Source organism: Gobio gobio (assembly GCF_949357685.1).
Source record: "Gobio gobio genome assembly, chromosome: 11".
NCBI lineage: Eukaryota > Metazoa > Chordata > Actinopteri > Cypriniformes > Gobionidae > Gobio > Gobio gobio.
This window is the reverse complement of record NC_137104.1, coordinates 37,906,937-37,930,147: the sequence shown is the minus strand read 5'-3', so window position 1 is coordinate 37,930,147 and position 23,211 is coordinate 37,906,937. Positions and strand designations below refer to the sequence as shown.

Genomic DNA, 23,211 nt, shown 5'->3' with positions numbered 1-23,211 from the left:
AAACGGCCAGCTGATAGTCTCAGCTGTTTCTCCGTCGCTCTACATACGTCATCTCCCTCATCGCTCTGATTGGTTTTAGGTCTATCCAATTGCGCCGAGAGGCATTTGAGTGACGCCCGTTGGTGACGCCCCTTTGGAAATGATTTGTCTATGAAGCTTTGCCAGACCATAACTCAGTTACTACTGAGAATGGTCTGGTTTTAACCAGGCTAGATCTAAAGCCCACACTGTCACTGTATGATAATTGAAATGAACTGATGACATAACCGTTTTCTAACCGTTTTCTCCAGAATGGCTAGACGGCTGAATAAAATTATGCTGCATTATTTTCCTGTTTAACACTGTAAAGCTGGTTTGAAACAATCTGCATTGTTAAAAGTGCTATATAAATAAAGTTGACTTGACTTGACTTTTAAAAAAAATATTTAGGTATTTTAAGTAGAAAATAATAAGTAATTTCTTTTTTTCTTTTTTTTACTTATTTGCTGTGTATTTCAGTGACATCTGTCAGGTGTTTGGAACATTTATGTGTAGTATTCCCAAAAAAACTCATACAGCACCTTTAATGTCATGGTTCACCACTGAAGCTCACCTCGTTTGCACATATAATGTTGCTAAAGCCAGATCCAATTATGTTGATGATGTCATGTGTGGTGCCACGGTCAGGCGTAATGTGGTACACAGTGGGGCTGGCGCAGGAAGTAAAATTGAAGTAGTGACCGTCTGAGGTGTGATTAAATTCCAGCTGATCTTGAAAACAGTCTGATGTGGCCCCACACTCTGAGTCAGGTGAGTTCATTTGATCTAAAACTGGAATGGACACAAATGATTACAATGGTTTTACCTACCAATTCCTTACCCAAATACCACAACTTATCCTGAATTTTGAAATTCTGAATGCAATTTTGAGTCAAAGTACTTGAATATAGGTTGCCTTTGTACCTATTTTCATAGAGGCCTGTATTCCCATCACAAACACCTGAAGCTCAACCGTGCTCTCCTCCAGAGGCATAACAGTCACCACGCCCTGCAGTGTCTTCTGGTTGCCAGAGTCGATGTAACCGCTGCTGTAGTAGTAAACTCCAGGAGATGTGAAACGATAGGCGAAAAACCCTAACAACAAAGCAGACACAACAAGATCAGATTTTGTTCCTCCTCAATCAAACAAGCTTCACACTTCCAGCTTCCAGCTGGTCCTTTACAGGAATACAAACTTACATTTACAGCAATAGGCATTTATGATGTTTGTCTATCTAAATAGCACAGCACATTGTTTCCTGCACAATGACTGGTGTGTAATTATGTTGTAATTATAGTTACTTATAGAGCAGACACATTGGGCTTACTCTTCATGAAATTTGACACTCTCACAAAAAAAATACTTGTCTGGATCAGGGGTATTTAATTCTATTTTCCAGAGGACCAGCCCCTGATGTCACGATGTTCAGGACAATCAATAGCCACTTACACTGTTTCAGAGTCAATATATTGTACTGTATGTGACAAAATGGAATAATGTACACATTGCAAAAATGTCAACTTTCTAGCTGGCAGCCATTAAAAAGTAAAAGTAAGGGTGCTTTCACACCTGAGCATTTGTTTCAGAACCTGGTTTGTTTTCTCCCTTGGTTCGGTTCGTTTAGGCATATGTGAACACGACACTCACGCTCGGATTCGCACCAAAACAATCAATTTGAGACGCCTGAACGAAGTGGTCTCGGCCTGATTGCAAACAAACTATGGGACGGTTTGCTTGAGGTGTGAAAGCAATCCGACCCAACAAACCAAATGGTATTTTAATTCATAACAAGAAATTAAGAAATTATGTATTATAATTCATAACAGAACCAAGAAGAAACATTGTAACAAATTAATTCCCTGTGTGAAAACACCCTAAGAAACACATTACAAAGTGAGAAAGTCAAAATAGTATCTCCCAGACTGTTGATCATTCCAGTGTAGAAGAATTAGACTAGACAATGTAAAATTTAAAGCAAGGAATGTTTTTCAAAATGGTGTTCAGGCAAATGTTGTTCACACAAATAGTTTGTATAGTTTTGTTTGTCTGCTTAATGTAAATTAGAATGAGCAGGTTTAACATTCAGGCTATCAGATACTAGTAGTTGTTGTAGTTTTTGTACCTTTGGCGGTTTGGGTGACTCCACTGCTGAAAGCAATGCCATCATAGTCTGTGCTGCTGGGACTGGACACACTGAAGACCCTGTAGCCCAGTCCGGTCACAAAAGCTGGTGCGTCCCAACGCCAAACCACTGTGTCCCCCACCGAGGCCATTATCGCAGAGGGGCTCCAGACGTAACCCTGACCGTACACTGCAGGGGTTTCACATAAGATCTCATTTGTTAACATTACTTAACTACTGTTAACATGAACATATTAACATGAACAATAAACAGTACTACAGCATTTATCAAAGTATCATTTCAATATTTACTGTAAATTTTGAAAATCAAAAGTTGTATCTGAGAACATTAGATAATGCACTGAACTAACATGAACAAAAAACAATAGTACATTTTATTAACATTACAAAATATTAATAAATTATGTAAATAAAGATCCTTTATTGTTTTTATTTATTGTTATTATCCTTATTCAAACACATAAAAAATATCCCTGATATTCCAGATTTATTATGACTTCAGGAACCATGAATGTAAATTATGCACACACACGGTGTACATTTTCAAATGTTCTGCACTGATTGTGGGAGAAAATCTATGGGATTCTCCAGAATACATTTGGAAATGTTAAAAATCTGATAAACAGAGCTGACAGTCAAATTGGTAACAGAAACGTCGTATTAGCCCAACTACTAAAGCGAACACTCAAGGGGCAGCATAGAAATTTGTGAATGACAGCGATTGGAATTCGCCCGCTCAAACAGTGTTATGGAATATCTTAGTTTGTTTTGCTGGCAGCTCTAGTGTATTTGATAAGTCGTGTCAATATGCAGACATCCATTGTTTCACTGTCTCTGATGTATTCAGGTTTTGTGTGCGTGACAGAAAAAGAGATAAAAGTAAAGAGATATTACCAGGGTGGAAACCTTGGTTCGTCACAGTGTGTGTTTTTTCTCTAGACTGGGTCACACACTCAAGTTGATGATCTGAAGTGGCTGTCACTCTGCATTGTGTGTCCCCTGTATGAAACGCACAACTATTACTACAGTACTAATCCAGAAACGATTGGTTTCAGTAATACACTGTTAAAGATCAAAGAGTAAATCAAATATTTTAAAGAATGTTGATAAATACTTTTTTCCATTGTAGCCTTATCTTACCTAAAGTGACATTATTGTCGGCTGTGACAGGGCTAAACCCAGAGCCGGTGATAGTGATGGTGGTTCCTCCATACAAAGACCCCAGAGATGGAGAAAAACTTGTGACCTCTAAAACATACTCTATGGTGGTATTAACGCCAGCACTGCACACAAACAAAGATTTAATCAAAAAGATTCACTTTTAATTAAATGTCATCGTAAATGCATGAAAAGTCCTGTTGGTGCACACCTCTATTCTACAGTTGTAGCATAATATTTACACATAAATATTGAGTAAAGTAAATAATATAAGACCTGGTTAAGGGGTAACCCTGGTTTCCGACTCTCACACCGACATTGTACATAGCGGGGGGAAGTGTGGGTAACAGGCAGGTGATGTTTTCACTGGTCCACTGCAGCAATTTACACTCAGCTTCACCAATCAAAACAGAGCTGCCATTAGCCTGTGCCTCAAAATTTGTGCCCAAGATGGTGAGAATCCTGTGCCCTTTATCAAAAAAGATAAGTGAAAACAGGGTAAAATGAATAGCTGTTCTAGTAAGATTGCGAGGGGTGGTGAGTGATAATGAGGAAGTTTGATATTAAAATTGCTGTGATTGTTTATTTTTGAGCTTGTTTAGAGCAGATTTCAGTGTTGTTGATGGATCCTTTTAGGAAATGTCACGCTACTGATTGTCCTTCACTGCAGCCAAACCTGCTTTTCTGATTGCGTGACTTCAGCTAAAGCCAGTGGAATTATCTAGCGTGCACAAGAGCTGGAAAATACTGTTAGCTGAAGTTTAAAGCTGTAACCAAGATGAAAATGCCAATCAGAACAATGGGGTGGAAAGAGACACTTGACACCTATTTGTTTGTTTGTATCCCATGACTTTCACCTATAATTTCTCTCTAAGAACAGAAGCTAACCAGTGTTTAATTTGAATATGAAAGCATTGGAATTCATTCATTATAGGTTGGACCCTTTTTAAAGGGTAAATATGTTGACAGTTTCTACAGTTTCTGTAACATACATCTTGAAATTGTAGCCTGCTGTTGCTATCAATAGTTCAAAGGGTAGCGTGACTACAGGCTATTTGGAATAAAGTCAACTGATAAATCAAAATCACAACACAATATTTCCTTCTTACATAAACGGTCCAAAATAACACTTGCAAAATGCCAAACTGAATACAAATAGATTTTGGCGGTAACGTAAAAAAAAAAAAAATGTACAGCATTGTAAAATGTAGAGCCTGGTCCAAACGATTGCTTAAGAAAACATGTTTTGATGAATGTCTTCTTTCAACTTCATCCTCAGTGAAAATTAACCATCAGGGGCACTTGAAGGTTTTCTCCATAACTGAATATATATTTAATTTATAATTTATGTGTGTGTGTGTGTGTGTGTGTGTGTGTGTGTGTGTGTGTGTGTGTGTGTGTGTGTGTGTGTGTGTGTGTGTGTGTGTGTGTGTGTGTGTGTGTGTGTGTGTGTGTGTGTGTGTGTGTGTGTGTGTGTGTGTGTGTGTGTGTGTGTGTGTGTGTGTGTGTGTGTGTGTGTGTGTGTGTGTGTGTGTGTGTGTAAAATGGATAGTTCCGGTCCTTGACTCTGAGCCACATTTAAAGCTGTTGTGAATTACTCTACTACAAACATACACCTGTGACCTCTTTACAACAGTAAGCCAGAACTGTTAAACAGACTATGTGATCTGTTCACTGTTTTCAGACCTGGTGTGCCGAGAAAGATCTGACCATTGATTTTAAAACAATAACCAATATTGTCCTACACCAGGCCCTCAGTCAGTTTTATGCTACCGTGAAAAACAGGAAAGGTGAACCCTACGGTTTCAGCAGTTAAGTCAGCCTATGTACGGTGCTTAAACGGTACATAAGTGAAAACAAAAATGCCAGCGGAATAAACAAAAAAAGCCTACTGGGATTCATGTTTAAGCAGTCAGGGAATCCGCTGTGTCCCAGAGTGAATTTGACTGGTGAATTTGTGTGACACATACAGGTAAATGATACACTATTACAAGTTGTATGTTGAAGGATTTAAAGCATTGTATGACTTTAATCTCAGATCGAAATACAATCAGTTGTCGACTGTTTGCAAACATAGAATGAGACCAACTATAGGGCACCAATTTTGAGAAGATGAATAGGTATTGAAAAACATATTTGAACATCTAAAGCAATCCAGGGTACTTGTCAATTTCACAGTCTAGGTCTAATGAAAAGGGCCCAGCTTCGTTAAAGTTTTATTGTCATAGGTTCAATTCCCAGGGAATACATGAACTGTTAAACATATCTGCACTGAATTGGTAAAAATATCTTACCAAATACTGGTGTAGTTTGTGGGCTCACAGATGTGATTAAGGCTGTCAGAGAAGTGCTGTACGTGAAAGAGCCATTTGATACTGCTGTCATCTCTGCCGTGGTCAGTGTTACTGTCTGTTCACCTTCTGATCCCTGATTGATGTCAAACAAAAATGAATGTATAAGTTTCATGGTTTCAGTTTTGTACAGCATAAGGTTTATTTTTGAAAGTACACTTGCAAGAAAAAGTATGTGAACCTCTTGCAGAATCTGTGAAAATGTGAATAGTTTTAATTAAATAAGAGAGATCATACAAAATGCATGTTATTTTTTATTTAGTGCAGTCCTGAATAAGATATTTTACATAAAAATGTTTTACATATAGTCCACAAGACAAAATTTTTTTGCTGAATTTCTAAAAAGTACCCGTTCAAAAGTTTATGAACCATTGATTCTTAATACTGTGTGTCGTTACCTGGATGATCCACGGCTGTTTTGTTTTGTGATGGTTGTTCATGAGTCTCTTGTTTGCCGTGAGCAGTTAAACTGCCCAATGTTCTTCAGAAAAATGCATTTTGTATGATCTCTTTCAGTTTGTTAAAATTATTCATATTTTCACAGATTCTTCAAGCGGTTCACATACTTTTTCTTGCAACTGTATTAAGGGGGGAAATTCACTAAGATTGCATTGTGCCCACTGATGATGTTGTTCATTTGGATGTGCTGTGTTGTCTTAGAGCCGGATTTCACCAAAGAAACAATGCAAATTCCATGTACTAAGTGCAATTTGCATGTGACAATTTATAATCTTTCAAGTCAGCTCTAAGTGCCAAGTTGTGGAGCATGGGGATGCAAACCTTTTTAAATGACATTCCAATCAAAGTGGTACAACTTTTTAGTGAATTCTCCCTTAGGATTTACGTTAATAATACTAATAAAAACAATATTAATAATAATAACTATTATTTTCTATTAAAATATATTTTAAAAGGTTTAGAAACCATTTAGGATTTAAAATGTAAAGATTTTTCAAATCTTCATGGGGAATCAAGCTCTTCACTTACAGCTGGAACTATGCACCTCAGGTGGAAAAGTTCCACTTTTATAATGTTACATGGCTGAGTGCCAATGGTGACTGCGGTCTCATTACTGAATCCATAGCCTGACACGGTCAGAATCGTCCCGCCTGTGAAGCAATACAGAAAAAGATCATGCTAGTAGCTAACTCTAAGTAACAGTCATAAGCTATGTTGGGATAACATCTGTAAGCAGATTTTGGACACACTAAATCCTTTTTTGAAAGTAATGTGTTAGTTCAACTTTTAAAAAACATTTTTACTAGTGGTACTAGACCTTTTTACCCCGATGTACCATATGTATGTAAGACATACTTCAGTAAATATATATAAATATATTTATTTTACAATGTATGTAGAGAATTGTGATGCTACATGTACCTGCTACACTTCCTGTTGTGGGGTTTATGGAAGTCACTCCTAACAGGTGTGTGAAGCTGTTGTTATTTTGGTATTGGGCACTTCCCAGCACAGAGAAACTCAGAGAGACTGGCTGTTCACCTGCACTTGCAGGACCGACCTGGCAGGTTATAGAAGTATCTAAAACACAAATACATACTTTGATCAGATGTCTGCTTAAATAGTGCATAAAGAAAAACTAAAAATGAACATTCTTTCATCATTTACTTTGTGAAAAATAAAACGAGGACAATCATAAAAATAAACAAATCATATGACTTTTGAAGAGTTGGAATAAAGTGCAAGTCATGTGAAGCATTTTTATGATGATTTTATGGTGATTTGCATTCTTTTTAAAGCTGGAAATCCTCAGTATTAATTCATAGTAACCGCTTTGAAAAGCTTGACTAGTATAATTCTTAAAGTGGCCCTATTATGCTTTTTTTTCGAATATTACCTGTCGTGCAGTGTGTAATATAGCTGTTTGTGAATGTAAAAAGTCTGCAAAGTTTTAAAGATCAAAGTGCACGACAAATAAAGCTATTGTCTCCTAAAAGAAATAACTGATTCTAACTTGCCGAAATGAGTCGTCAGCAATTCCAGTCTCACATCCTGTTACATACCTACGTAATAATGTAACAAATTTGCATAATTCCATAACTCAAAGTAGCTGAGGCCTGGAAGAGTTTGGTTCGTGTTGTCGACATGTGGAGAAGACAATGCTTTCAGCACTGGGAATCCACATTGAATGCACTTCAAAAGGATGAGATTTGGTATGGAAAAACTGACACCATCGTTACTGTTTCGATCACTGTGTATCAAGCACTGAGGAAGCCTTCCAGAGCTGAAATTTAGATATGGTAATATACGTTTCCCACATACACTGTTAGCGGTAGACCAATCACAACAGACTGGGTCGTTTGATCAATCAGAGCACAGGAAAGGATGAGTTTAGAGATGGCTCGAGGAAAGGATGGGTTTAGAGAGACTGAATCTTCTAAATGAACCGTTTTAGGACTCTGAGAAATTATGCGATGACTAGCAAAATTAGGAATCTTTAGAATAGCATAATAGGCACACTTTAATGTCTAACTTTGTGTGCCACAAAAGTCGTATGGGTTTTGTACATAAAAGTGAGTAAATTATGACAAAATCATGTTTCTTAAAAATGACCAATGATGTGATTTTTTTATATTTTTTAACATAAATTGATATGCCATCTGAATGCAGCTTGTCACCTGATTTTCTGACATTACTGGGTTTTGACTTACTGGTAAGCTGTAGAACAGAGCATTCCACATCTCCAATTTTTACAGTGACGTTTCCACCATCAAAACCAGATCCAGTTATGGTAATAACTGTTCCCAGACCACTGGACCCTGAAAGACAAGTTATATCAGTAATATAAACCACTAAAAACCACCATGAATAGAGATGACAGCTTTTGTCTGAGACTTGATCATTTACTCTACCTTCTGTAGGCGAGATCCCGGTCACTGTTGGGGTCTTTGACTCACTCCAGGTGAAACCACAGTCCCCTGAGCACCATGATGGAATACCGTTGATGAAAACCTCCACCTTAAAGATAAGAAAAGGAATATAGATTTAGTAAATGAATAATAGTCATTAGACATCCTGAACCTGTGTTTCGAAAACTGGTTTTGCTTTAGAAAACAGATATTACAGTGGTCTTCAAGTTTACATTTACATTAAGAGGAGACCCAATCCAATACTAAATTAGAAAAAAGAAAAAAAAAATCTAAAACATTTTAAATAAAATTAATATTTATGTTTACCCCTTTTACCAATAAACTTGAATGTAATGCATTCTTGAGAACTTCTAGAATAAAATATGAATAGGATTTTTTGCACATTCAAAATATAAGGAACCTTTAGTAATAAAACAAATGAACCTTTCAGTCTTATGTTCATCCAATCCTCTCAACATGCAAAATCCCCAGATCATTGGATATTCAAACAGAGTATCACAACCGGACAGGTCCTTTAACTCAGTGTTTCCCAACCTTTTTTCAGTCATGGCACCCTTTGAAAATTTTCTCCATTTTGTGGCACCCCCTCGCATACGTTACGCTAGGGGTGTAACGGTACAGTTTGCTCACGGTTTGGTTTGTGTCACGGTTTTAGGTTCACGGTTTCGGTACGTTTCAGTATTTGCTATGTTCAGGGAAAAAAGGACTACTGTCAAATGAAAATAAAGAAAACAATAAGAACAAATAATTTAAATACAAGCAGCAGCACAAATAAATACTATTGAGCAAAGATACTAATAAAATAAACTATGCTTTTCAGGTAGGCCTACGTCTAACATTAGTTTTCAGGTACAGAAATTTATCAAATGTAAAATAACATTGCATATTTCACTGTATAAATTAAAGATTAATCCTATTAAACTTACAAAAGCTATTCAATCAAGAGCAGTGAGTGATGTCCTTGTCTTTTGTTGTTTGACATTAAACAGACAGCAGTAAAGGCTACTGCCCCTTTAAGACCTAATGCTACTGCCCCTTTAAGACCTAATGCTCGGATATGTGTCATCTTTCTCGACTGTATAAAGTTTACTTAAGGCATATACAGACTATGTCTACTAGAATACTCCTCAAGATGGACATGTTGACATACTTTTTGGGTGAGTTTGTCCGTTCAAGAGCGAGACTTGAAAGAGAACTCAATATTTGCGCGCTGTGAGACGTGTGCGCGCTTTCGGATGAGTGCACAGAGACACATTTTCTCACAGCACGCGTGATTTCTCATTCGCGTCTTATGCTACTACACCCGTGTGATGACGGCGAAAATGACTGGTCATATTCGAACATACGGCAACACTCGCATGCATTGAACAAAGTTTACAAAGAGAGAATTATTTGAAAAATGTGAGAGAAAAAAAATATATATATATTTGAAGGACTTTTACACGGCACCACTGCTCTCGCGGCACCACGGTTGGGAAACACTGCTTTAACTGACCCACTATGCAGCAATATTGAAATCTGCAAACTACAAGGCATCAGGTAACATGAGGAATAACCTTTAAAAACAAGCTGCATATATATGACCAATGCATGTTGGAAAAACATTATTGCAGTGAGTAAAAAAAATGCACCTGTGGTTTATTTGTAGGCACGCGCAGAAAGTCTCCCATAATTCTCTGTTTGAAGAGGCCTCCTTGCTCGTTGGTCCATGATGTCAATGAAGGGTTCACGCCGACCACATTGGATGCATTGATCTAGTTAACATTATCAAAAAATGTTAATTCAGCCAGGTATGAAATGAAAAGTTAGATATAAGTTAGATATAAAAGTTAAGATATTCATTTAGGGGTTGGTAAGATTTTTTGTTCATGTTTCATGTTCCAGAAATCATTCTGATTTGGTGCTCAAGAATCATTTCATATTATTATCAATGTTTAAAACAGATGTTCTGCTTAAAGTCCCCCTGTAGTCAATCATTTTATCTCTTAAAGCTCATCTTTGATCACTGAAATTACATATTTAACCGTTTCCTGTGAAAATATTTCTTCATGCCTTAAGAATTTGCACATGGTTTGTCTGAATATTAAATATAATATATATTATAATATATTGTCTGTATATTAAAAACACCATATAGACATACAAACAACATTAAAAACTTCACCATTTATTGAAGATATTTGTTCCCACTGTATAAAGTCAAACCTGGCCCTACTTTATTTTTCATTGAATATTTTTTTCACTTTGAAATACTTCACATTGCAGAAGTAAAAAGGGGTTACAAACCCCTTTTCATGTTGACAATAAGTTATTTTATATATTTTATTTAATTTTCACACATTTTTTTTTTTAACCAAACACTTTTATTTGAATTCCCATTAGCATTGCTAATGAGCAGTTCCCCTACAGACTTGCAAACCTCCGTTTGGGGAACCTCGGTTTATTGAACTGATAGCACTCTAAACTCTTTCTTGCCTTTAACAGAGGCTGATTTCCAGGGATGGTGAGCCACTGGATGTACCAGTACATGCCTCTACAGTCTCCAGATCTCTGCACCTGCAGTTGGCCGAGCTCTGGGATCCTCTGCAGGGCGTACTGCAGGTCCGCAGCGCTGATGTCTACCGCCAGGCCTGGGAACACATAACGCATGTGCCACATGAAAAACCACATGACCTCTTGGGAGATTGTGGTTTATGTAGAAAGAAGTCCAGTTCACTTTTCTAATCATTTAATTTAGGGACTGAAACATGATCAACAGTGTCCGACATTTTGGAATCTGCTGTGCAACGACAGGAGATTCCATGTACTAAAATGATTACTTCCAGCAGCTACACAACAAAGTAACAGATAAACCCACAGCCAACATGCTTACCTTCAACACGCCGGGCTAAGAACTCAACGTCAAAGGTTCCTGTAAGAGGGGGGCTGGCCTTCTGGGGACGCATGATGGTGACAGTGGCATTCCCTTGGCTTTGAATCAGTAGGTCTGCTGTGCTGTTTAACATCTTCTGTAGGACAAAAATGAAGACTGAATATTGAGAACATGGAAGCCTTAACTGGATCACAACACAATTATGTGCACACAATCTGCAGGAAGAATTCAGAGACACAGTGAAAAACCCAAATGACAGATCTTATGACAAGCAAATATTTTGTTATGGCATCAGAGAGATCAGGAAGATCCAGCCCTTCAAGACAGTCATTGTAGAATGAGTTTCATTTGAACTCAAACTTACCTCCAGAAAGCCTATTTCAAACAGTGGGACACCAAAGCCACAGTTGTAAGGTGTCGCGGTGATCTCATAGCGGACGTGTGAAGCAGTTGCTTGTTTGCTCACAATTATGTTTGAAAAGAAAAGTCCTGAACTGGCTAGAGCAGGTGGTCTTCTTCTGTGGATTATAACTGAAGTGGACAGAGAAAATAGAACATTGAATTTCAAAATACCATTTCAAAATAAAATAAAATAATACAAATCTGTTCAAATAATAAAATAACTTTAACATCCTGGTGTTAGTGGAGGCAGGGATAATTAGCAAGCAAGTGTGTAGAGTTACATTCCATATTAATAAATATTAACATCCATGCCACTGTTTAAAATGTAAAAAAAAACGTATTCCTATTCACCATTAGGATCCAAAGCATTCGTTGCACGTCCAATATGAACATTGTCTATGAAGTAAACAGAGTTAGCGGCCACTCCATACACACTGAACTGAATAAGTTTGTAGCTGGTGCCTATGTAGTCTGTCTGTATGGAGCTCAGGAGATCCACACACTTGTAGTTCCACCTGAGAATGACAATTTCAATTTTACACTATAATCCCAACAAAAATGATCTTGATATTTGGTATCATTCTGTTCTAGATATAAGATTGCTTTATGTTCAGCAGCTTAAACTTACTCATCGGTTGAGTCAAACTGCACAGAGATGCGTATGTTCACTACCCGGTAAGTATTCGCAGCCAGGTAACTGAACCATATTCCCAGTTCATTCACCAGACGCCCTTTGTAGGCCAAACAGAGCTACAAACATAAAAAAAAAAAATATATATATATATATATATATATATATATATATATATATATAGAAAACATTTTTTATCTTTGAAAAGTTAATTTCTATACTGAGAAATATCCATTAGCAAAGGATGAGATACTGAGGTGTTTAGTGGAGCTTACAGTGTTGTATGTTTCTAGCAGTATTGGGTTGTAGATCTCTCCGGATGCTGAAATGTCATTGACATTGAAGAGAATCTCTGGATTCTTCAGAGACCAGCGGCCACAGAAAGCCTCTGAATCAGTGACCCGGACCCCTCTCATACCACCTGAAAACTGTATGACAAGGAGAAAGCTCTACAAGCTGGACAAAAAGGGGATGTTTTCAAAAAAATAACTGATATCTATAACGCTAGAACTAATGTCACACATTATTTGCAAAGCTAACTTAATAGGTACAGTAGGCATGTCCTCTGCATGCAGAACATACTTGATCATCTGCTTTTGCAGCCTTGCTTACCCCTGTGGCGCTGGTCTCATAATCTCTGAAAAATTTCACACGAGTGTTCTCCGTGGTCGGAATCTCTGCTGGACATTTAGCGGTGATCATCATATCCAGTGCTGAACGCACCTTTAATAAAAATAAAGAAAAAACAGAGGTGTAACCCGTCATGTAGAAAAGGAATATTTCAAGAGAGCATTCAAAATGTTTGTACACAGTACTGTTATTTTATTCTATGGTAAATATTAAGAAATATAAAACAAACAAAAACCTCGGTTTCAGAAGCATTGAAAGGCAGAGGGAGGGACGGAACTCCACCCCACAGCAGTGTGAACGTCTCCATGCTGGCCTGGCCTTTCACTTTCTCATTAACTGTGATGTTCGTGTCTGAGTCCATGATCAAGTAGTCAAGATCCTCAAAGTCACCTAAGAAAATTCCAAGATCAAAAATAAATAAATAATGTACTTCAAAATAATGTAGCCTACTGGCATACTTTATAAGCAACATAAAAACATTAACAACAAAAATAAGAATCAAAATTAGAGTTTAAATATATATGTAAAATAGGTTATCTCATGTGGTACGCTATGCAGAAAATAATGTGAACATCCCTTTTACTGTTTTGTTTTTTTGTGTATTATAAATTATAAATACTAGTGTTTTTCACTAGCAAAAACATTATTTTACTGTAAAAAAGCACATTGAAATGTAGCATCACCATGCTATATATTACCCAATAATATCACCCAAAAATAATATCATGATTTATACTTTTTACTAAAACATATATATTACAGTATTTTACATGTACATTAATGTCCTGTTAAATGTAAAGCTAGATGACTAAATAAAGAGTGTCTCATAGTTATTTAATTAAACCAGTAAAGTACAGATAAATCAGTCAAAGAATACGGATTGAGAACATTTTTAAGTTCACCTCTGTTAGAGTTGAATGTCACATTGTACAGTGACTCATTGTCCAGTTCTTCCTTTGTGACAGTAACGCTGTCTGGTTTAATTGTCCACAAATCATTCAGAGCGTTCTGCAACTCCATCGCTGATGCACTAACTGGGATCGGTCCTACAATATGCAAAGCAACTCTGGTAAACATTACAAACATGCAAACAAAAAGATTTCTCTAGAGGTAGTGCAGAAGGGTGAATACACATAAAAACTGGATCAAAACACACATTCGTAGAGTTTTTACATTCATGCACCTGTTATAAGACCTCCATATGTCAGGAAGTAGTTTGTGTTTTCACAGGTGCTCAGAAAGAAACAATTACTGCTGATTCTCAGAGTCTGCACCTCACTGATGGGGGTTATTGGCATCCATCCCATGAAAAGAATCACCTAAAACAACAAAGAATTTAAAAAAATGCACATGGCAGGTAGAGGAGCTCATATCTGAGTCTTATTGAGTTTCTGCAGGTGCAATAATGAAAATTAATTCCTATGGCTTCCTTCTTCCTTCCTTTCCCTTAAGTGCTCCTGTGAGCTCACTTACCTGTTTTTCAGGTAGTACATTATAGTTTGCGTTAATCTGCTGTTTCTCATTTACAGCTTCTGTTGTCTGCTGGGCCGTGAAAGGGCTGATCTCTTTGAAAAAGGCCACATCCACTGATGCTACTGCTCCATACTCCTGCACTAGAATCTCAATGTAGTACCTGTAGCACATTGAGAGAGGTTTCGTATGCAGAAAATTGGTTTATATCCAAGATTGGGATGTATTGGAGACAACAATTATAATGACAAAAAGACTAATAGAGAACATACTACATCTATGACTTTTGATCATTATGTATTATTTGGAAACCTTCACTTACGGTTTTCCCTTCTCCAAACGCATGACCTCTGACCTCTGGGTGCTAAAGCTGAAGAAACTGCCTGTATAGTAAGGCTGTGATGCAATCTTAACCTGAAATAATAAAAAAAAATTACACTGCATTTTATACAAATATTCCATATATTAAAATTAAAATGTTGCACTGCATTTTACACAAAGATTGCATATACTGTATTAAAATATGCTTGTGAGCCTGCAAAGCCTGTAGCGGAACACTTGGCATGCTTTTTTGTGTGCCTTTTGTCATATCAGGTATCAATCCAAAGCATAAACACTCCAAATTCATCTTGTGAAACCAGTTTTTAGATTGGACAGTGTGTTACAATGGAAAAGGTATTTTAAATTAGTCTTACTCTTAGTGGTTCAATTTTGTGATGTCAACTTAAAATTTGGAACACAAGGCTTTAATTTTTAACACTTTTAACACGTTTAGTGTCTAATTAATTAGAAAAAAATATTTATATATATTGTATACAATAAAATACAAATATTTAGTTCAGTATTTGCTTTACAATAAAATTAAACTTGTGTGTCTTCTTTAAAAAAGAGCCACCTTAGGTCTTTATTCCAAAGCATTCATTAATTACAGATACACGTATATGCTCAGATCTATGGCCAAAAGGGCAGTGAACAGGATAATTTCTTATATTGAGAACTACTGAAATTATGATTTTATTTTCATTCAGGTACCTTATCCTGGGGAAGACCTGTCTTGCTGAAATATAGCTGGCATCGTTCATCTGCTCTGATTTGGAAATAGTAGTTGTCTGTCTCCGTTGGAACAAAGAAACCACTCAATCTTGCCACAAAGTAATCAATCTCATTGGGCCACACATAGGACAGCGAATCCACCCACTGGACGGAATATCCAGGCCTGCTGGAATTATACTTCAGGACGTCCTCCAGAAGGTACGGAGAAGAGTTGTTCCACATCTCCATTTTAAAACCTCTGCCACCTACAAACATGAGCATTTAATTATCACTCAATACAATCAAGACGGTACTATTTATAAGAATGTACATTTTGCATGTGTAATTAATTTCATAAATAGTAGGGGAGACTTGAGCTTGTTGTCAAAATGTTTACTTCAATGAATATTTCTCAGGGTAGGTTTCAAATGATAAAAAATAATCTATACTGCAAATTTAATTTAAAAAAATGTATCCTGGTCAATAAATTAAGCTATTAAATTAGTCAAGATCAGGGGTTCCCAATTCCAGACCTCGCACCTCCCCATTCTGTACAGCTTGTATGTCTCTCTTTTCTGATACAACTAATTCAGATCACCAGCTTGTTAGAAGAGAGCGCCATGAACTCGGGGGCGTCCCGATTGACATGGTCCCTACTCAGTGTTTACTACTCCCTGAGCACGGGATATCTTTTGAAGTTCACTTCACAAAATGCGTTCATTCTCAACACCTTGCTGAGTCAAACACAGATGAAACTCAAGTCGCACATATTAGAGGAGTTTAAGGTTGGATGCCATTATGTTTTTTATAAATAAATATAATATAAACTACCATACTTTCATTATACATGTGTATAAAATCCATAAAATTATTTATTTAATTGAATTGATATAGTATCCATTTACATATTAATTATACATTTCACTTAATCAAATTTTTCAAATTCAAAAGCCTTAACCTGAATGATAAATGTATGGTGTGATGTTTAATATGAAATAAACGTAATTTGGTCTTTTTATCTTAATTAACCCGTAATCATGATAGTTGTGTCATAGTCATGACTTGTAACTGTTGCATCTCACACACTTTACATCCGCAAACAGCAGCATACAAACATGCTTTGGATTGGAATCTCCCTTAAGATGACCCTTTTAAGTCCACTTCGCAGCGCACATATGGTCACATGGAATCCATCCCTTAACTGAGCTCGTCAGATAAGAGATATACAAAAATGTGCAGAGCGGGGAGGCTTGAGGACTAGAATTGGGAACCCCTGGTTTAGATATTTTTATGGCATTATCAAAGAGATGAATACAAAGAAATTCGAAATTCAAATTCCCTTGCTGTCAATTATGTGATGGCCTCTAATATACAATGTTCTGTTGAAAACAGTCAGTTACGTAACAAAAGAAATCATGGTCTTGGTTGAGATAGGATGTGATGCTTCAACAGTGACAGAGTCAGATGTTCTTGCGCATGGAGCGCAGGATTCCACTGTCGTGCCAACAATGTCTATGAAAAGATTGTTACACCATAAAAGATCTGATTTAAGATAAATTTCTCACCAGGAAACACTGTCATATTGGTTCTTTCATAACCAGGTGTTATGCAGACAATCCTCTCATTTGATATGCTCTGAATCTGACACTCACGACCTAAGGGAAAAAATTATAATAACAAAAAATACAGTAAAAAAAAAAATATATATATATTATTTTGTACATAATTCATATAAACATTTCGATAATTATAATTAGTCAAACAATTTTAAATTAAATAAAGGGTTACCTCCTACTAACACCATGGCCGGCTGGTCAGTCTGATCAAAGTAATGTCCCTGAATGGTCAGTAATGTGCCGCCCAATATGCTGCCCTCAGAGGGAGAAACTCCTGTCACCTCTGAAAGAGACCAGAGCATGTTTTATTTATTTTTTAGTGCTGGGGGGGGGAAATTAATAGGGATTAATCGCATCCAAAATAAAAGTTTGTGTTTTCATAATATTTGTGTGTGTAATTTTTATAATTATTATGTATTTATAAATACACACACATGCATGTGTATATACTGTATATAATTAAAAAATAATTGCATGTATATACTGTATATATGAATTTATCTTAATTTATCTTTTTATAAAAATCATAAATGGTATCCACACCTGCATATGTCTGGAACATGGCAAGCTTGTTCAGTGCCGAGATGCTGAAAACCCCAAGGTCTGGCAAACTCCTAAAAAAGAAAATGTGTGTGTTGTCTACTTTTCTGTCAACATCATGCAGAGACTTTAAAGTTTAAAAAAGTAAAATCAAACTTCTCTGACCTCCCAAATTGACTGTCGAGAATGTAACTGAGGTTGTGATGACCTGAAAACCAAGGCAATGACATTTAATCTGACAAAAATCTATAGTGAATGAATAGTTCTTGAACATTTTAATAATAATGTTTCCTCACCAACATACGTTCCAGTCATTTTACAGCTCATAGATCCCCATTGACTGGTCTCATAGTCCAAAGAGAGGCCATACCTGAAAAATTAATGCGTATTTATGGAGGGTGCATTCACATTTAATGTTTATATTTGTTAGTAACTTAACTGAGATATACTTACTTTTCATCTGAATTGGGTTTTAGAAGTTCACAAGGCATGCCTCCCATGTACACTCTGTTCAAAGAAAACACATTAAAAACAGTTCCTTATGTCAAGACACTTTTTTCCCCATTGTGTATTAAATACTTCCTGACCTTAAAAATCTCACATCCATGCCATTGGAGCTTTTGTCCGTGTTGCTTCCGTACACATTAGTAAAGATTCTTCCCCGAAGTGTCACCAGAGTCCCTAAAGTTCATTCAGTTTACATTTTTTATAGATTTTTTTGTGAAAGGTATGTACTGTATATATTTTTTTTAATAAACCAAAGCAGCACAGAGTAATGACAAAAACTAACAAAGCTCACCTGGGGGACCTGAGACTGGACTGATACTTTGAATGCTCGGTGTATAGTATAATCGGCTCTGTGAAAGCAGGTCATGTTTTTATAAATATATTGTAATATTTTGATAAGATATGATTATATGTATAAATAAGCAGCACAGTGAAGTCCATCTCACTTACATAGAACATGCACCAGTAATACCACTGATATAAACAAATGTTACTGGAAGGAATTGGCACACCATCCACGCTGACCCGCACCTCATAGTCATCTTCTGGCAGAGCTCTGAATATAATGCAATACAAAGCTTTCTTTGAGAAACATTTTACATGACATTATGCAGTACAGCTATTTCAAAGAATTAAAATGTGCATATCTTATGCATAGATATTAATTCTGCTATAATAAACATGTTATACAATCAAATGCAACAGATTTTTTTATAACACAAAATATTAGAATAATTTATAAGGACATTAAAAGAAAGTTCATGCAAAAATGTAAATATTCAAATTTTCAAATGGCAAAAAAATGACTGGGGAAGATTTAAAGTATATTAATTTAGGTCTGTTTCTCATACATAGCTTGTATGATTTCAGAAGATTTGGAATATAGCACACAAGTCACATGGACAGGTCATTTTATTGAAAGGATATTCTTCAAAGAAATATCAAGCGTAGCGTCAGTTCTGGCAGGTCACGTTAGTCAAGCTCGCATCAACTGACTGTCAGCTGATCACGTCTAGACTACCTATAGGAATACGTTATCTATCACAGCATACATAAGCTCCTTCAGTACTATCAGCAGCTATCGCGTTTTATCATTTATCCTCCTCCATCCCCAGCTCCTCCTCTCGTCAGTCAGGATTTGGTATTCTGATTACCCTTGAATCAGATTAAATTCCTGAAATATTTTGTACATTAAATATGAACATTAAAGGGGGGGGGGGGGGGGGGGCGGTGAAAAACTCAGTTTCAGTCAATCTCATGTTAATCTTGAGTACCTATAGAGTAGTACTGCATCCTTCATATCTCCGAAAAGTCTTTAGTTGTATTATATTTATAAAAGAAAGATATGCTGTACCGAGACTTTCCGAATAAAGCCGAGCGGCTGGAGGCATATCGTGTGGGCGGAGCTAAAGAATCACGAGCGCGCACGCAGCTATTGCGTTGAGAGTGTCTGAAAGCTGTGACATGACATCCTTAAACGTGGAAAAAAAAATTATCCTAAATAAACCATGGCTATCAATCACATTCAGCCATACATATATGATCCAGAATCTGAAATTGAACAGGAGCAGCAGCAACAACGACTACAGCAGGACGTCTCTATGTGGAATGTAACAGTTACTGTAACTGTATATATTTGCTTAGCGGCTTGTCATGTGCAAGTTTTACAACATTTGTGTGTGTTTACTCATGGTTTATGAGGACACAATTTGGTTTATGTACTATTGTATGCGATTTAACGTTAGCAGTAGCAATCGGAACGGTTTTGCACGTCAGACTAGTGCGTGTTTACATAGAAAAACAATGGAATAGTAGCGCATTTGAATGAACGTGTCAATAGCTAACAACACAAAGACATTTGAAGCAGTTTTACTCACCACCTGCTTTCAACGCACGATCGTGAACCTTAATCGCTGGGACTGCTCCATCTTTCAGCATTAGATGACCTACTAATCTGGCATCGAACTGTGCCTTGTTTATAAACCATCGTCGCCGAAATGCAGGGAACAAACAAAAACACTTGCACAACTCCATTGCTGCTCTGGAAAAACAAACTCCATTCACTGTCCCATTAACGCTGGGTTCTTTGGGAAGCTGTACAGGGTTGTCTTGCCCTGACAACCAAAAACACACATCTTTGGTGACATTGTTGATTTCGTGAAGTGCTGTGACTGCAGCGCAGCCGGCTTCCCTAAAGCCAAGCACAGTGCGTTAATGGGCGAGCGTTTGCTCTCTCGCTCTAGTCCCGTGCGCGCTCTTCCGGGAGAAGAGCCCGTACGGCCTGTACAAGGACATTCCGCCCGTCACGCAGACCCATACTTGAAAAAAACTTTCCGAAAATTGTGACAAACCAGAAGGAGTATTTTTGGCACAGAAATACTCCATCAAACGTCCAACTGAATTTTTGAAACTTTGTCCATATTTAACATGGGAATCCAACTCTTTAACAGTGTAAAAAGTTCAGTATGCATAAAACAGCATCCCCCCCCCCCTCCTTTATTGATATCTGCAATACATTATGTTGCTTCTATTCTGTTTACCCTATCGCTGCTCTCCCTGCTCTTCTTGCCAGGTTCTTGTTCTTGCCCAGAGCAGAACCATACCACCAATCCAAACTTTATGCTAATTTTCAATCATCTTTGACAATAGTGATCCCAACAGAACTACTTTTGTGTTCAATAGAAGAAAACAAGTCACAAATGTAGGTTTGGAACAGCATGAGGGTGAAAATTTTTCCTACATGACAAGTGAATGTTTCCTGCAATGTTGACTGACTGGGGGGAGTTGATTAAATGTTTTTATTCTTTTTTTATGTTGCAGAAGTTGATTTAGTTATTGGGGGAGTTGATTTCATTATATATATTTTGAGCCAATGAAAAGAAAGTAAATTTTTTTTTATTGACATTCCTTCTATCAAATACATATCCGTTCCCACTCCTTTATGACATTCACATTAGAGTATGTAAAAAGGACTCTTATGGCACCACTCAATACAATTGAATGACTTTAATAAAGATTGCTTACCTTGTGTAACACATGATCTTTTTGGCGTGAGTGGAGTCTTTCTCGACATCACAAGGGATAGATCTGGTGCGGGACACCAGCCACACCCTGTTGCCAAAGTTTGGGTCATTGGCATTGAGATTGAACTGATTGGCTTGTGCAAAACCTGGGGAAAAAAATCACTAACGCTATTATAGATTCCGTAATACAGCCCAAATGTGCTAAATCAGAAAAGAAGGTCGGGATACATTTGAAAGCATTTTGGTGACTTTTTTCAATACCTTGCCCCTCTATGGTCAGTTTTGTTCCGCCATTGACGCTTCCAAATTTTGGGGTCACACTGTAGACACTCTGCGCTCCTGTCAGGATGGAGTTAATATGCTAGTCACTAAAATATATTTATTTTAATGTATGAGAATGCCTGTAACACTTTTAGGATGGCAAACATTTTCTTAAATTGCGCAAACGGTGCAGAATGACAGAGGTATACAAAAATAAAAGTGAAAGATAATGTACCTGCATGACTCCACAGTAAAATACAAACAATGAGCGGCAGGTGAAGCGCCCGTCGCACGTGCCTCATCCTGACAGAGTCACAGTGCGCGCGCTTCAAAAAAAAGTCTCCTTCAGTGCCAACTGTAGCCTTTCTGCACAAAAAATATACACATATCATTTGTGTTTACACATGTCATTTGTACTTATATTACAAAGCATAATGTTAACATTTCAAAATAACATTAATAATTCATTTTACTAAAATGTAAAACATGTCTTGTTCGTCTTGCAATGCTAAAAAGACAGGCCTATCCAGTATTTAGGCTTTAGCGTACATGCAATAAATATATAGGCCTACTATAAAATGAATATACATAATTTTTTAAACCCTCAATAAATGTATCTCTGTATATATCTCTCTCTCTCTCTCTCTCTCTCACACACGCACACACACACTTGAAACAGAAGCATGCTTCAGCGCACATTCACAGACATGTAATTCAGTTGTAGTTCAGTAGGATATGGCAGTAAAGAAAATAAAATGAGGAGCATATTACTAACATTAACTGACGGTAAAGAGAGATTTCTCTTGATTGCTGACATGCGCCTTTTGAATTAAAACTAAATCATTTGTGCAAGTAAAAACATGAACTGTTTCTTGATTTATGTATAACCAGTGGTTCCCGACATTATTAAAGGAAGGCAAACATCTGAAGCGCGCACCCAGAAAGCTGGCTCTCTTACAGAGCATGAAAAGCCTATTAAATCGAGTTTTCTTTCATGTCTTCTTGAGCTTGAACAGACATTTTCATGCAAAATGATGTCAAAATGCAAGGTCCTAGGCAAGTATCCTTGTGCAACACAGTTGGTTATCTCTTAAGTTAATGTAAACAGTTAGAAAAAAAAAATTGTGTAACAGTATGTTGGATACATTTAGGTCTTAAAGTTACAGCAGTCTAATAAACCTACTTTCTTTGTTCTCAATGTTAATCTAAAACAAAACTCACTGCTCTTGACCGGTTGAGCCCTGATGTAGCAGCTCTAAATATTCACTGTTCTATTAAATTAAAGATAAAATATGATAGCGCAATAATATGAACAGGGAAAGTAACAGTACATCTTCAAGGCATGATAAGGCATGAAAATAACTGAAGGAAAAAGATAAAATTCTGGCTACGCCACTGGTTCACACTGACTAATTAAGACTCACATACCTGTTAAAGCACTCTTAGGAAATCCAAACAGCAGTGGCTCATTTGTTAAGGAGAGCTCACTCTTTTTATACTACCTGCCCACAGGCTGGCAAGAGGGGATTGGCTGTTAAAGCACTCTTGGGAAATCCAAACCCCCAGTGGCTCATTTTTTTAAGAAGAGCAGCTCACTCATTTTACTACTTGCCCACAGGGTGGACACTGGCAAGAGGGGATTCTGCTTTTTTGATTTATCAACATTACT

The 23,211-nt window shown here is 36.9% G+C and overlaps 1 protein-coding gene across 1 annotated transcript in view; it reads right to left on the bottom strand.

Moving 5' to 3' along the window:
* Positions 1 to 21,844, bottom strand: part of LOC307133464 (fibrocystin-L-like) — a gene marked incomplete at both ends in the record, with an annotated part of 46,838 nt that extends 24,994 nt beyond the window's left edge. The window contains 37 exons of the mRNA XM_079828548.1: positions 593 to 804; positions 943 to 1,113; positions 2,142 to 2,330; positions 3,056 to 3,160; positions 3,302 to 3,444; positions 3,596 to 3,788; positions 5,614 to 5,746; positions 6,658 to 6,779; positions 7,051 to 7,209; positions 8,340 to 8,447; positions 8,541 to 8,646; positions 10,190 to 10,312; positions 11,034 to 11,188; positions 11,431 to 11,566; positions 11,795 to 11,961; positions 12,184 to 12,347; positions 12,461 to 12,582; positions 12,739 to 12,891; positions 13,076 to 13,176; positions 13,319 to 13,483; positions 13,996 to 14,139; positions 14,277 to 14,412; positions 14,567 to 14,726; positions 14,886 to 14,977; positions 15,596 to 15,861; positions 17,161 to 17,250; positions 17,384 to 17,494; positions 17,755 to 17,825; positions 17,917 to 17,959; positions 18,048 to 18,121; positions 18,205 to 18,258; positions 18,339 to 18,432; positions 18,551 to 18,608; positions 18,709 to 18,814; positions 21,283 to 21,427; positions 21,543 to 21,620; positions 21,778 to 21,844. Coding sequence (XP_079684674.1) covers positions 593 to 804; positions 943 to 1,113; positions 2,142 to 2,330; positions 3,056 to 3,160; positions 3,302 to 3,444; positions 3,596 to 3,788; positions 5,614 to 5,746; positions 6,658 to 6,779; positions 7,051 to 7,209; positions 8,340 to 8,447; positions 8,541 to 8,646; positions 10,190 to 10,312; positions 11,034 to 11,188; positions 11,431 to 11,566; positions 11,795 to 11,961; positions 12,184 to 12,347; positions 12,461 to 12,582; positions 12,739 to 12,891; positions 13,076 to 13,176; positions 13,319 to 13,483; positions 13,996 to 14,139; positions 14,277 to 14,412; positions 14,567 to 14,726; positions 14,886 to 14,977; positions 15,596 to 15,861; positions 17,161 to 17,250; positions 17,384 to 17,494; positions 17,755 to 17,825; positions 17,917 to 17,959; positions 18,048 to 18,121; positions 18,205 to 18,258; positions 18,339 to 18,432; positions 18,551 to 18,608; positions 18,709 to 18,814; positions 21,283 to 21,427; positions 21,543 to 21,620; positions 21,778 to 21,844 — 4,716 coding nt within the window. The remainder of the gene's footprint in view (positions 1 to 592; positions 805 to 942; positions 1,114 to 2,141; positions 2,331 to 3,055; positions 3,161 to 3,301; positions 3,445 to 3,595; positions 3,789 to 5,613; positions 5,747 to 6,657; positions 6,780 to 7,050; positions 7,210 to 8,339; positions 8,448 to 8,540; positions 8,647 to 10,189; positions 10,313 to 11,033; positions 11,189 to 11,430; positions 11,567 to 11,794; positions 11,962 to 12,183; positions 12,348 to 12,460; positions 12,583 to 12,738; positions 12,892 to 13,075; positions 13,177 to 13,318; positions 13,484 to 13,995; positions 14,140 to 14,276; positions 14,413 to 14,566; positions 14,727 to 14,885; positions 14,978 to 15,595; positions 15,862 to 17,160; positions 17,251 to 17,383; positions 17,495 to 17,754; positions 17,826 to 17,916; positions 17,960 to 18,047; positions 18,122 to 18,204; positions 18,259 to 18,338; positions 18,433 to 18,550; positions 18,609 to 18,708; positions 18,815 to 21,282; positions 21,428 to 21,542; positions 21,621 to 21,777) is intronic.
* Between the last annotated feature and the right edge of the window lie 1,367 nt (positions 21,845 to 23,211).